General features: G+C 41.6%; 1 protein-coding gene across 2 annotated transcripts in view; it reads right to left on the minus strand.

The window, feature by feature from the left end:
* Positions 1-14,179, minus strand: part of TTC29 (tetratricopeptide repeat domain 29) — a 141,385-nt gene that overhangs the window by 63,727 nt on the left and 63,479 nt on the right. For both annotated transcript variants that reach the window (XM_069976884.1, XM_069976883.1), the window contains one exon: positions 9,629-9,714. In XM_069976884.1, the coding sequence (XP_069832985.1) occupies positions 9,629-9,714 (86 nt within the window). The remainder of the gene's footprint in view (positions 1-9,628; positions 9,715-14,179) is intronic.

Below are 14,179 nucleotides of genomic sequence, written 5' to 3' on the forward strand. Positions count from 1 at the left end.
ATGAATCATACCTACAGCTCTGCAAGTCTAGGGATATTTAAAGGCTGGGTTTAGAAAATGTTTAGGAAAATTAGGCCCTTTTATGTTAATACGGCCATCTCATTGTGAAAGAGACTGTGGTAGTTAGGGCAGGATTCTTTTCTATTGATTCTTACAATTTGTACAGTACTGAGGAATCTATCACATATGGACATAATACTGAGTTATTATTTTTTATAAGGGGGATTTACTATAAGAAATAATATATAATTGCCATCTGTATAAGGCGGTGTTCACACCATGAGGTTATTAATTGCTATTGTATGATAATACTAAGTCAGGGACAGACAATAAACAGAGGACACATAGAAGAGACAGATATGATGGTGTCCCATAGTCTTTTCATGCAACTAACTAAGTTTGTTACTTATCCTCTCATTGTTGCCTCCACTTAGATTTACAGAGGTTATTATTATATTATTATATCTGTGAGTGTACCCATAGTGTATTATTTATTACAGATGTTATTATTTATTATATTTATTATAGATTTTATTATAGTATTTAGTATAGATGTTATTATTTATTATAATATTTATTATAGATTTGATTATTTATTATAGTATTTAGTATAGATGTTATTATTTATTATAATATTTATTATAGATTTGATTATTTATTATAGTATTTAGTATACATGTTATTATTTATTATAATATTTATTATAGATTTTATTATTTATTATAGTATTTAGTATAGATGTTATTATTTAGGTTTTTTTTATTATAGTTTTTATTATTTATTATAGTATTTAGTATAGATGTTATTATTTATTATAATATTTATTATAGATTTTATTATTTATTATAGTATTTAGTATAAATGTTATTATTTAGGTTTTTTTTATTATAGATTTTATTATTTATTATAGTTTTACAGTAATTCAGTTAAAAAAGTGAAACCCCTATATTATATAGCGTTATTTTTCTAGTGTTTATTTCTGTTGATGATTATGGTTACAGACAAGGAAAATCCAAAATTCATTATCTTAAATTTCTATTAAATTAGAATATTAAATAAGACCAACTGTAAAAACAAAAAATTGACACAGAAATGTTGTCCAAATGAAAAGTATGTAGAGTAAATGCATTCAATACTTGGTTGGGCTCCTTTTGCACGAATGACGGCATCAATGTGGCATGGAGGCGATCAGGTGATGGCACTCCATGGAAGCCCAGGTTGCTTTGATAGCTGCCTTCAGCTTGTCTGCGCTGTTGGCTCTGGTGTCTCTCAACTTCTTCTATAGATTCTCTGTGGGGTTAAGGTCAGGTGAGTTTGCTGGCCAATCAAGCACAGTGATACTGTGGTTAGTAAACCAGGTATTGGTACTTCTGGCAGTGTGGACAGGTGCCAAGTTCTGCTGAAAAATCAAAATTCCATCTCCAAAAATCTTGTAGGCAGAGGGAGGCATGAAGTGCTGTAATATTTCCTGGTAGATGGCTAAACTGATAAAGCCCAGTGGACCTTCCCCAGCAGATGACACAGCTCTCCAAACCATCACTGATTGTGGAACCTTCACACTAGATCTCCAGCAGCTTGGATTAGGCCTCTCCGCTCTTACTCCAGCAGCTTGGATTGTGTCCTCTCTTCCTCCAGCAGCTTGGATTGTTACTCTCAGCTCTTACTCCAGCAGCTTGGATTAGGCCTCTCCGCTCTTCTTCCAGCAGCTTGGATTAGGCCTCTCCGCTCTTACTCCAGCAGTTAGGATTAGGCCTCTCCGCTCTTCTTCCAGCAGCTTGGATTAGGCCTCTCCGCTCTTACTCCAGCAGCTTGGATTAGGCCTCTCCGCTCTTCTTCCAGCAGCTTGGAATGTGTCTCTCCGCTCTTCCTCCAGCAGCTTGGAATGTGTCTCTCCGCTCTTCCTCCAGCAGCTTGGATTGGGCCTCTCCGCTCTTCCTCCAGCAGCCTGGATTGTTACTCTCAGCTCTTCCTCCAGCAGCTTGGATTAGGCCTCTCCGCTCTTCTTCAAGCAGCTTGGAATGTGTCTCTCCGCTCTTCCTCCAGCAGCTTGGATTAGGCCTCTCCGCTCTTCTTCAAGCAGCTTGGAATGTGCCTCTCCGCTCTTCCTCCCGCAGCATGGATTAGGCCTCTCTGCTCTTCCTTCAGCAGCTTGGATTGTGTCTGCTCTTCCTCCAGCAGCTTGGATTAGGCCTCTCTGCTCTTCCTTCAGCAGCTTGGATTGTGTCCGTTCTTCCTCCAGCAGCTTGGATTGGGCCTCTCCGCTCTTCCTCCAGCAGCTTGGATTGGGCCTCTCAGCTCTTCCTCAAGCAGTTTGGATTGGGCCTCTCCGCTCTTCTTCCAGTAGTTTAGATTGTGTCCACTCTTCCTCCAGTCTCTGGGACTTTGATTACCAAATGAAATGCAAAATTTACTTTCATCTGAAAACCCATGTGACCACTGAGCACTAGTCCATTTTTTTTTTCTTCGTGGCCCAGGTAAGAAGCTTCTGGGGTTGTCTATTGGCCATGAGTGGAGTGCGACACTTGTAGCCCATGTCCTGGATACGTCTGTGTGGCGGCTCTTGAAGCACTGACTCCAGCAGCAGCAGTCCACTCCTTGTCAATCTCCCCCAAGTTTTTGAATGGCCTTTTCTTTACAATCTTATCAAGGCTGTGGTTATCCAGGTTCCTTGTGCACCTTTTTCTACCACACTTTTCCCTTCCACTCACCTCTCCATTAATCTGCTCCGACCCAGCACTCTGGGAACAGCCGGCTTCTTGAGCAATGATCTTTTGGGACTTTCCCGCATTGTGGATTGTGTCAGTAATGCCTTCTGGACATCTGTCAGGTCATCAGTCTCCCCCATGATTGTGTCACCTACTGAACCAGACTAAGGGCGCTATTACAGGGGACGATTATCGTGCGAAAAATAGTTATATTGTTCGAATTTAAACGATAAGCGTTCTGTGTAATTGGAGGCAATGATCGAAAAATCAATCGTGTGTCATTGATCGTTGATTTAAATCTGAACCTAAAATTATCGTTAATCGTTCGATAATCTTTCGTTGTAATTCCACATTCATTCGCTCAAGTTCCGCATTTCTTCACTAATCGTTCAGTGTAATTGCTCATTGTTCATTGTTTTGCTGGGATCAGAAGTAAACGATCATAGTAACGACTATCGTTTTGTGGTTGTGTAACCAATCTCGTTTGCAATTGTTTATCGTTAGTCGTTAATAGTTAAAAATCGTTCCGTGTAATCTAGGGGCTTGACTTTTTGAACTGAAAAAGAAAAAACTTTTTGATGGTATACTTATTTATTGAGATGCACTTGTAGATGTCAGAAGAAGAGCAGAGTCACAGAAAAAGAACAGAGTTACAGCAGGAAATGCTGAGTAGTCCTCCGAGAGAACTTCTGCTTATCTTTCTGGTAGCCAAATTAGCAATGCTGAGAGAACTGACACGACTGCTGATCAACCAATAGCAGAAGAGGGTAATCTATCAAAATGGATGATTTTAACACAACAATTGTCTGAGTAGACAGAAGGAATACGAAGCCGCTTGATCTTCGTCTTACGGTTTATTGTTCTTGGACAGATATAGCACCTACTAGTTTAACTCTTTATGGCCATGTTCACACAACGTTTTTTCAGCTCTGTTTAAAATAACGACCCTCATTTTTTACGTCATTTAGCTGCCTGACCTCCCCTTAGTGCAATGACGGCTGTTGGTACATTATTCTAGTGTAGTTACTAATTGCTTTTGGGGGGTTGCTAAATTGAAAAGTCCATTGAGTTTAATAGTAAAAATGGAAAAAAATGGAAAAAAAAAAGAACGGTGACAAAAGAAAAACTGTGTGAACAACTAATAAAAAACATTAGCTGTTTGCCAAAGATGAAAATAATGATCAAGTTCCTTATTTTGATGTCCGCAGTAAAAACGTCCGTTATTCAATGCATTGTGCGCATTGGATGTCCATCTTCCCATTGACTTCAATGCATTGCCACTGCAGTCAGTTATCGCTTTAAAAAAAATAATAATAATCGGGCGCTTTTCTCAATTTTTGGCGTTGTGTGAACATAGCCTAGGCCTTAATTGATGTGCTGGAAGCAGGATATTGAAAGGGCAGGCATAGGGATCTGAGCAACTGTGTCAAGGGCCACAATGTGTTGGATAGACGTTTGGCCCAAAGCCTCTTAAAAATGGCAGGTATTGTGGGATGTTCCTAGTATGCAGTGGTTAGTATCTACCAAAGGCTGGCAAGGAAGGACAATTGTCGAACAGGCAAGACGGCAAAGGTTGAATTACGCTCATTTATGTACATCTACCCTACAGAAGAGCTGTAGAACAAACAGCTGAAAAAGTTAATTGTGGCTATAACAGGAAGGTGTAAAGACATGTATCACAGCGTGCTGCATATAGGACCCCAGACCATTGTTCCATGGGAAGCACCTACAATGGGAATGTGAGCATCTTCTACATAACATGGACGGCCTAGTGCAGGTGAGCCGCTTACCTGGGGAAAAGATGGCAACAGAAGGGGGAAGAAGACAAGCTGGTGGAGGCAGCTCCTCTCTGACAGACCCTGGGCCTTGGTATCTATGATGATGTTGAAGACGGACTAAGTGCACGGCTATGTCCTATTGACAGTGGCCTCATTCAGAAGTATGTTGTGTAAAAATAGATCAGGAATGGTTTAAGGAAAAAAAAAAGTTCAAGGTGGTGACCTGACCTCCCCGGTTATATAATCCAGTTCAGTATCCTTACAATGTGTCTGAAAAGCAAGTCTCATCATTTGAAGCCCTACCCTGCAACCTACAAGACTTAAAGGATCTCCTGGAAACAGCTTGGTGTAAGATACCGCACAACAGCTTCAGAGGTGTTAAAGGGAAGGTGTCACCTACATTTTCCTCTGCTGATTGGAGTCAGATACTAAAAGTTGTTTTTTTATTCTAATCTGTTTCTATTTTCTGACTTTTTTCTGAATTCTTTTATTTGACTTTTTGTACATTGTTATGGGGCGGCCATCTTGTCTGGACTGTTTTTAACAGCATTTAGTGACATGTTTTACAGCCTGGCTCATGAACATAGACGACAATAAACTCTGTCCCCCTGAGATGAATGTGAGACATTACTGAGCGAGCTCTGTGACCTGTGAAGAGGTCATTCCACAGGGAGCTGCTATTGTCTCCTCTATCTACTGGGGTCACATGATGCTGCAATGCTGTACAGATCACTTTACTGCAGCCTACTCTTATCACCACAGACACAACAGGAAGTCTCAGCTTAGTTTTAGCCCCAGTGGCGAGAATGAGAACTGCAAAATATCAGGATTATTTTATATTGATAGAAAATGGAAAATGAGAAAAAAAAGTCACCAAAAATTCTTTAAAAATATGTTTAACATAAAAATATTATTAATATAATAAGTCATTTTCTGATGACACATTCCCTTTAAGGATTCAATGTCTTGATGGGTTAGATGTGTTGCCAGATAGATAATATACAGATAGATAGTTAGGAGGGGTCTCACGAGGGGATGTGGCCTGTATAAGGGGGAGGGGCTTATGTTGTCACATTTGTGCCTTGCTCTGTTCTAAAAGTTGGCAAGTAACAAATAAGGTGACAGTCCGCATTCTGTTTAAATATTCTAAATGGCACAATAGAAACACTTTAAATCTCACATCTACAAAATCTAATTTTTGCAATATGAAGTGTGTTGATGTGTGAGGTCCATTTCTATGAGTAGCCACACGCTTCGCTGTAAGAGAGTATTTCCTACCAACAACTGCTGAGACAAATCACAGGGAATGGTCGGCTGGTTGTACTACTGTTTGTTTCTTTCCAAATGAACAATCTGTCCAAAGACATGACAGACTTTAGATTCTCAATCTGTTATCTCTGCATAAAGGTTATGAACACAATGTTAATACAGAATTACTAGGACTAAAGCAACAATAAAACTTTAGTGGTTTAATCTTTCTGCAATTCACTTAACTTTGATCTCATAACACATTTCACTATAACAAATAAAAGGAAACAGGAGATGCATAAAGTTACAGATTTTTTATGTGCTGTGAGGTAGACAGAGATAGAGATACCGCTAAGGACACTAGTGAAAGGCCTATCTTGAGTTTTTAAAGTCTATGGACATCTTTGCATTGATTTTTGTGTTGTTCATTTGTTTTATCTTCATTTGTATTATCTTCATATTCTTTATAGAAATTGTCTACCATTCTGCTGCTGTTGAGTCTGTGCAACTCCTGTACATATCTGGCTACGCTGCTGCTTCTGACGTATTGTACATGTGACTGGTCACTTCTTCTGGTTCCTGTCAGGGCTGGCATTATCTGCTCTCCCTACCCTTGCTAGGATCTCTAAAGGCTGCCATACACCTTCAACGACATACTGATAGCCGAGCTCCCATAATCCCTAAACGGGTGGCCCACAATTCCTTATTCTAGGCCTGCCATGAAAAGGCACCCATGATGTACTGGTAAGTCATGGAATCGACCCATGACGTACCTGTATGCCAGTGGGTCCGGCCCCACTATGAAGTAAGCTCAGAAGCTGAGCTCACGTCACAGCACATGGTTCTCACTGTTAATGACTGGCCGCCACAGTCACACGGCCGCCCGCCATTAACCCCTGCAGTGCCGTGGCACTTAACACAGTGACAGGAGCTGCAGCTCCTGTCACTGTCTGACCAAAACCCCCGAAGTGTAATGCAGGGGTTCCGATTGTTCTAGCTGACTGCAGAAGGTCCCTTACCTTCCTCCCGGCAGTCAGGTCCGCGATCAGTGTATAGAGTCTGCACAGGCAGGCTCTATGCACTGATTGCAGATAACACTGATCAATGCTATGCTATGGCATAGCAGTGATCATTGTTAGAAATCCAATGTGAAAATGTTAAAATCCCCTAAGGGGACATAAAAAGTAAGAAAAAAAATTAAAAGTTTTTAAAACATGCCAATGGCCCTTCCCCAATTAAAAAATTAAATACCCCCCCCCCACACACACACTTTTCCATCTTATAAATAAAACACATAAAAAGAAATAAATAAACATATAATATACTGTAGCGTGCGTAATCGTCCGATCTATTAAAATAAAGCAATATGGTTCCCTCATGGTGAACGGCAGTAAAAAGCATTAAATAAACACCAGGATTGATTATTTTTATTACATTTTATCAAACAAAAGTTTAATAAAAATTGATCAATACATCCGATCTGCACAAATATGGTACTAATGAAAACTAGAGATCATGGCGCAAAAAATGACACCTGATAGAGCCCTATCCGTGAAAAAATAAAAGCGCTATAAGAGTCACAATAGGGCCATTGTAATCACATCTATTTGCAAAAAAAAAAAGTTTTGCTGTTAATAAAAATAGTAAAACATTAGAAAAGCTGTATAAAATGCATATCACTGTGTTCAGACTGACCTATAGAATAAATATATTATGTCAGTTTTACTGTAAAGTGCATTACGTAAGCAAACCCCCCCAAAAATTCTGAATTGTGTTTTTTTCCTAATTTCACCCCATAATGATAGCACTTAAAGGGGTAGTGCGGCGCTCAGCAATTATTCACAGAATAACACACATTACAAAGTTATACAACTTTGTAATGTATGTTATGTCTGTGAATCGCCCCCTTCCCGTGTCCCCCCACCCCCGCACGTGGACCCGGAAGTGTGGTGCGATATACATACCTGACGCGCGTCGACCCCCGTCTTCTGTCGATGCAATCTTCGGGAGGCCGGCAGACTTGCTGCAGCCGTCCCGCATGCCGGCCCCCCTCTGCAGCGTCATCAGCTGCTCAGCGGCGATTGGCTGAGCATAACTGTGCTCAGCCAATCGCGGCTGAGCACAGTTATGACGCGGCAGAGGGGGGCCGGCAGGAGCGGGTCGGCCGGCCTCCCGAAGATGGCGTCTTTGAAAAAGATGGCGGACGGGGTCGATCAACACGGATCAGGTATGTATAATGCACCACACTTCTGGGTACACGGGTGGTGGGACACGGGAAGGGGGCGATTCACAGACATAACATACATTAGGGGCAAAGTTGTATAACTTTGTAATGTGTGTTATTCTGTGAATAATTGCTGAGCGCCACACTACCCCTTTAACCTGCTGTGGCACATTCTAATGATATGCATTGAAGTCAATGCAACAATGGCCGTTGTTTTCAAACAATGTATTAAACAACAGCTGTTGTTTTGAGAGCCAAACAATGCATTGTGTAAAAAAACAACGGCTGTTGTTGCATTGACCTCAATACATATTGCAGTATGAAAAAAACGGCTGTTGTTTTAATGGAACACATTGGCCGTTCTTTTCAAAAATAGTACATTGTGTGAACATAGCCATACATGCATTACCCAAAATATTCTTCTCATTTTGCAGCAATACAGCATAGGCATTGCTCCCCTTCCGCAGTTTTTCACCACCACATTTTAATCATAAAATCCTTTCTTGGCGAGTCGTCTACCAGGAAGTTATTAAACTCTCCAGCATCAGAGCTCCGTCACTTCAAACTTAAGTAGTTTTCTGTCAATCAAGCCACTTTCGTTATTTTAAGCTTTTTCCTTCAATACCTTAGATTTTAGAATAACTTTTCTTTTTTTTTACATTTTACAAGAAGGGACAATAATATAACAAGGTTTAAAGTGCTGAAATGTCGTATGTTCTACTGAGTCAAAAGCATCAAGAAAAAATGTAGCATTAACATTTTTCAAATGGTCCGTTATTTTATACACTGTGGGGGAAATTTATGAAAGGGTGTAAATATACACCTGGTGTAAACTGCCCAGAGCAACCAATCACAGCTCCTCTTATATTTTACCAGAGCTGAAAGCTGAGCTGTGATTGGTTGCTGTGGGCAGTTTACAGCAGGTGTATATTTACACCCTTTCATAAATCTCCCCGGAATGTCCGACATTCCATGGACTTCAATGCATTGCACTGAAGTCAATTAAATTGTGTCAAAAATTGCCGTCTTTTCTCTTCTTTTAATGTAGAATTTAACATAGCACTGGTGTTTTTCATCTGAGCCTTAAATTAAACTGCACTGGACTAAGGTGCGTCAGGTAGAAGGCTATTAATAAGTCTGACCTTCTGTTATCCGTTATGTTAGACCCACCAGGCTGTGAATGGTTACCTGGCCTTGGTTTTTCCCTTGTCATTACATTGACTTATAGGGCCACTTAATATGGTGGTTTTGGTGGTTTCCCTACAGGAGCCGCCCCTTGGCTGGGTCCTTCCTGGAGGGATATCTGGCTAGTCCAGTGTTTTGAGACTCTTAAATGAGGCTCCATAGGCTCTTCTTTTGCATATTTATGTTTTCCAGGGGGCAATGCACCTAGGACTTCACTGCATTGAGCGTTTTAACCCACAGTCGACAGTGTTATCTTTTGGCTGGTCTCAGCGATCAGCGATCTGTTTCTCTTATAATTGATTTGCGGGCAGAACCCCACGGTGCCCGCAAGTCAATTGTAAAAAAAAAGCCGATTTCTTTGGCTGAGGTAAAAAAAAAAAGAGTTACTTGCATAGCACTAGTGATTACGCATGTAAGCGTTAAGGAATGTAACATCTCTAAGTGTTAAGAAGGTCAGCGCCATTTTGTACAATCATAGCAGCACTTACTTTGATTGCAGTTTGGGGATTTCCAGATGTAATATGAGCTAATCCCAATCGATATGCTGCTTCACCTTCCATTTTTTTGTCACACCCTAAAAGGAAAGACATAATAGGGAAATTACTGAAAAGCATAATACTTCTCCTTAAAACTGATACATAAAGTATTTAGGAAAATTATAAAACTTGTTATTAAACATTGGGGGTGAAATGACTATTTTTACATGGTTTGTAGGCCAGATATTTTTGGCACACAGAAATTTTGCACCAAATTTTGACCAACATCTGACCAAACCTAGATTTTGGAATCTTCATCTTACCATTTATCATCCATCAGTTTTAGTGTTTTTAGAATCCACCAAAAAAAGTTCATCTAAGCAGGTGAGATTTTGTCGGTAAAATGTTCTTTACAAAACTAAAAGTGTATGGGCTTTTTTTTTATTTGAGTTATTTAATTTTATCCCTTTTTGGTTTTAGTTTATTTTTGTTTTTCTTAAGTTTTATCAGTTTATGTCCTTTTTTAAAAAAAAAAAAATAATTAATTTCTGCAAAGTTTATGTAGGCTTCTTTTTGGACATTTAGCTTTTTATGGTGTGAACATGATGACTGTTTCAATTTAGCTTTTTAAAGAGAAACTGACAGCACATGTATGCATATATCTGTGCTGCCAGTTTCCAAACGCTTATCACAGCAGCATCATGTACATACAGTACCTTTGGCGATGCTCTGTGATTAGGCATCTTTGGGGGAAAACCATGTTTATTCACGGCTGACAGTGTCACAGAGGTGTGTTAGTCACAATGTCAGCACCCGCCCGGCATGGCCTCAGACCACCCTGCTCTCTGGCCGCCGCTGTAGCTTCGGACCTCCGCCCTGCCTCCTCCAGAATGACTGACAGTGTGGGCCTGCCTGAATATACAGCAGTGTCTGGAGAGCAGGGACGGCTGAGGCTGTATGGGGCGGGCGCTGAAAGTGTGCAGACACACCTCTGTGACACGTCAGCCCGGAATAAAAATTCTTTTTCCCTGAAGGTGCCTAATCACATAGCAAAGGTTTGTATGCAATGCTGCTGTGATCGATGTCTGGATGGATATATGCATATCTGTGCTGTCAGTTCCCCTTTAAAGCGACTCTGTACCCACAATCTGACCCCCCCAAACCACTTGTACCTTCGGATAGCTGCTTTTAATCCAAGATCTGTCCTGCGGTCCGTTCGGCAGGTGATGCAGTTATTGTCCTAAAAAACATCTTTTAAACTTGTAGCCTGTGCCAAACAGGAGTATCTGTGCCCTAACTTTGCACCACTCCTCTGTCCCTCCTCCCCACCCTCCTTATCATTAGGAATGCCACTGGAACATTTTCTCCATGCTGAACATTGCACAGGTCCTTAACGATCCAGCCCATGTGCCAGGCTGACACAGGTGGGGAATAGGAGGCAATCTGCCTGGAGCCTGGAGCATGTTCTTTTTTAGGACAATAACTGCATCACCTGCCGAACGGACCGCAGGACAGATCTTGGATTAGAAGCAGCTATCCGAAGGTATAAGCGGTTTGGGGGGTCAGATTGTGGGTGCAGAGTCGTTTTAACATTATTTGGTTCTGGAGTTATTTTTTTTCTTCCAAAAAAGATTTTGAACAAAATAGAAATCACTTCTGTTGGGTTCTAAGGCTGGGTTCACACTGAGGAATTGTCAAGGAATTATAGAGGAAAGTTTTCTGCTGTAAATTCTTGCCTATTCAGCTCTGGCAGAATAGGAGCTGAATTTGAGCAGAATTCAAGCAGAATGCAAGCAGAATTTAAGCTCCCATAGACTTCTATAAGATTCCTCTAGCAAAATCCACCCTAAGGCTCCGGGCACACAGAGCCAAAGTGGCGGAATTGTCGGCTGCGGAATGCCGCCAGCCTCCGTGTCATAATGACACTCTATGGGAGGCTCGTGCACTGAATCTCTCGACCCTGAGAAATGCGGCGTGCTAGCCTCCCATAGAGTATCATTATGACACGGAGGTCGGTGGCATTCGGCGGCGGACAATTCCGCTGCGGGACTCTGCCACTTTTCCTCTGTGTGCACGGGGCCAAAGAATTGACATATCAATTCTTTGGGCAGAAAGAGGATCAGACAGAATATTCTGCAGTGTGAACAACAGAGCAGAAATGTCATTGAACACAATGGGACATTGCTCTGCGCATATTTTACGGGAGTAATTTCAAGCTGAAATAAGGGTGGATTCCTCTTCAATTCCTTGCCTAATTCCTCAGTGTGAACCCACCCTTCCATAGAGCAAAAGGGATTTCTGTCTGTGCACACTGCGGAAATTTCCGTCCGGAAGTCCAGAATCCGCGTTCCGCCCAAAGAATTAACATGTCAATTCTTTGGGCAGATTCCATAAGAGAAATCGTATACAAGTCAATGGGGCTTGACTTCTGCTTGAAATTCTGCTCCTATTCTGCCAGAGCTGAATAGGCGAGGAATTTCAAGCAGAAAAATTTCCTCTACAATTCCTCGAGAATTTCTCAGTGTGAACCCAGCCTTTGGCCCCGTGCACACAGAGCAAGATTGGCGGAATTACCGCCAGCCTCCATGTCATAATGACACTCTATGGGAGGCTCGCACGCTGCATCTCTAGGCGCTAAAGAATGAACATGTTCATTCTTCAGCGCCGAGAGAGGAACCGCGCAAGCCTCCCATAGACTGTCATTATGACACGGAGGCTGGCGGCATTGCGCAGCGGACAATTCCGTCACGGAATTCTGCCGCTCTTGCTCTGTGTGCACGGGGCATATGAGTGGAATTCAAGCGGAACGCAAGCAGAATTCAAGCAGGATTCAAACCCCATTGACTTCTATAGGGCTTCGGGCGGAAAGCAGATCCGTGGCGGAAATTTCAGCATGGAAATTCTGCTGTGTGAACGAATAAGAGGAAAGCCCATTAAAGCCAATGTACATTCACAAAGTTCATTTTTAACGGGCGGAATTACGGGTGGATTCTGCACGCATTTTGCAGCGGAATCCACCTGAAAATCTGCGAGAATTCCTCAGTGTGAACCCAGCCTTAGAGCGGATTCCTCTTTGATTTTTCGCCTTTTCCTCACCTATTCCTCAGTCTGCACATACCCACATGCCAAGTCTCTGTTAGGAGTAGTAAGCTCAGCCTATGAAGTGATTTTGTTATTGTGTCGTACTGTAACAGAATCAAATTTGCCACAAATACTAGGAAAAGTGCACCACATAGTAGAGTTTTTCAAAAATACTACAAAGAAAACCCATGTTACTAGTTCATTCCCCCCAATGAGAATTCTGTTTTACCTAAACCTTTAAATATATGTTTAAGATATTTTGCTTTTTCATGTCAATATCCATATTGCAAATTTTTTTTTCCAGTGCACTGGCCAATGTAGTATAGCAGGCATATATAATCATTTGGAAAAATCACTTTTCAGATTATGGTGTATAAGTTATCAATAGAAGCGAGGATTACAATGAACGATACTACTATTATCCAGCTGGAGAGATCTCGTGACTGACATCAGGTTATGGAGATAATTCTGCCCCCCTCCTTTCCCTCACTGCACAGTAACTACTACGTAGGCTTATAAAACTCTCCATTGTAAGTGAATGAGTGATAGTCTACAGCGCAGGCTTCTGCTGTTATTAGAGAGTGGCTTCTGTGTTTCAGAGGTTTCCCATCTAATGCCCATCTCCTCCAGTAGCTACCGAATCCTTCTCTCTCCCGCCAAAACAACGCAATGCCAAACCTCCATCTGTGACGAGGCCAGGTTTAGGTGTGATTTATGTCCAACCTTTAGCTATTGTTCCTTCCCCATTGTTCTGGACTTTTTCTCTGGTTCCTGGCTTATACATTTCTGTAGTCTGCCACTTCAGCTCTTCTGATTCGGTGTCTAGTTCCACTGTATGATTACGTCTTGGTTTCTTTCCTTTGCCCACAGCTGTCACTGTTTGTAGAGAGCTGATGTTCACGTTCGTACGAACTCGAACCATCGGTATTTGACTCCCGCGGTCTTCCCGTTCCGTGGGGAAGGTGGAGACAGCCAGAGTCCTGCCTGGAAAACAGGAATACAGCTTGGGCCATAGGTTGTATTCCTCTTTTCCAGGTGGGACGTGGGCTGTCTTCACCTTCCCCACGGAACGGGAAGACTGCGGGAGTCAAATACTGGTGGTTCGAGTTGGTACGAACCTGAACATCAGCGCTGGTCCATCATCTCTTATTGTTTGGAAGTCACCTTGAGGAATGTGATGATGGATTCCAAACCCTGTGAGCATGTTACGGGTGGAGACAAGGCAATCCCTTTGGTTTTCTACCACAGTTTAGCATAAATTTGTCTGTGACAAATAGGGGGACATTTACTAAGGAGTCTGATGTGTGTGACTCTTCTAATGAGGATCGGTGGACATTTTGTCCAATATCTTGTGCCCTAGCAAAAGTAAAAAAAATTTCAAATGATAAATTTTTGGGCAAATCTAAGATGCAAATGCAAATTTTTGGGTGAATAATCCAAACGGGCAGATTAAAAAATCTTTGCCTGTCAAATACTGGACGT

Source organism: Dendropsophus ebraccatus, chromosome 7, assembly GCF_027789765.1.
Source record: "Dendropsophus ebraccatus isolate aDenEbr1 chromosome 7, aDenEbr1.pat, whole genome shotgun sequence".
In the NCBI taxonomy this organism is placed as follows: Eukaryota; Metazoa; Chordata; class Amphibia; order Anura; family Hylidae; genus Dendropsophus; species Dendropsophus ebraccatus.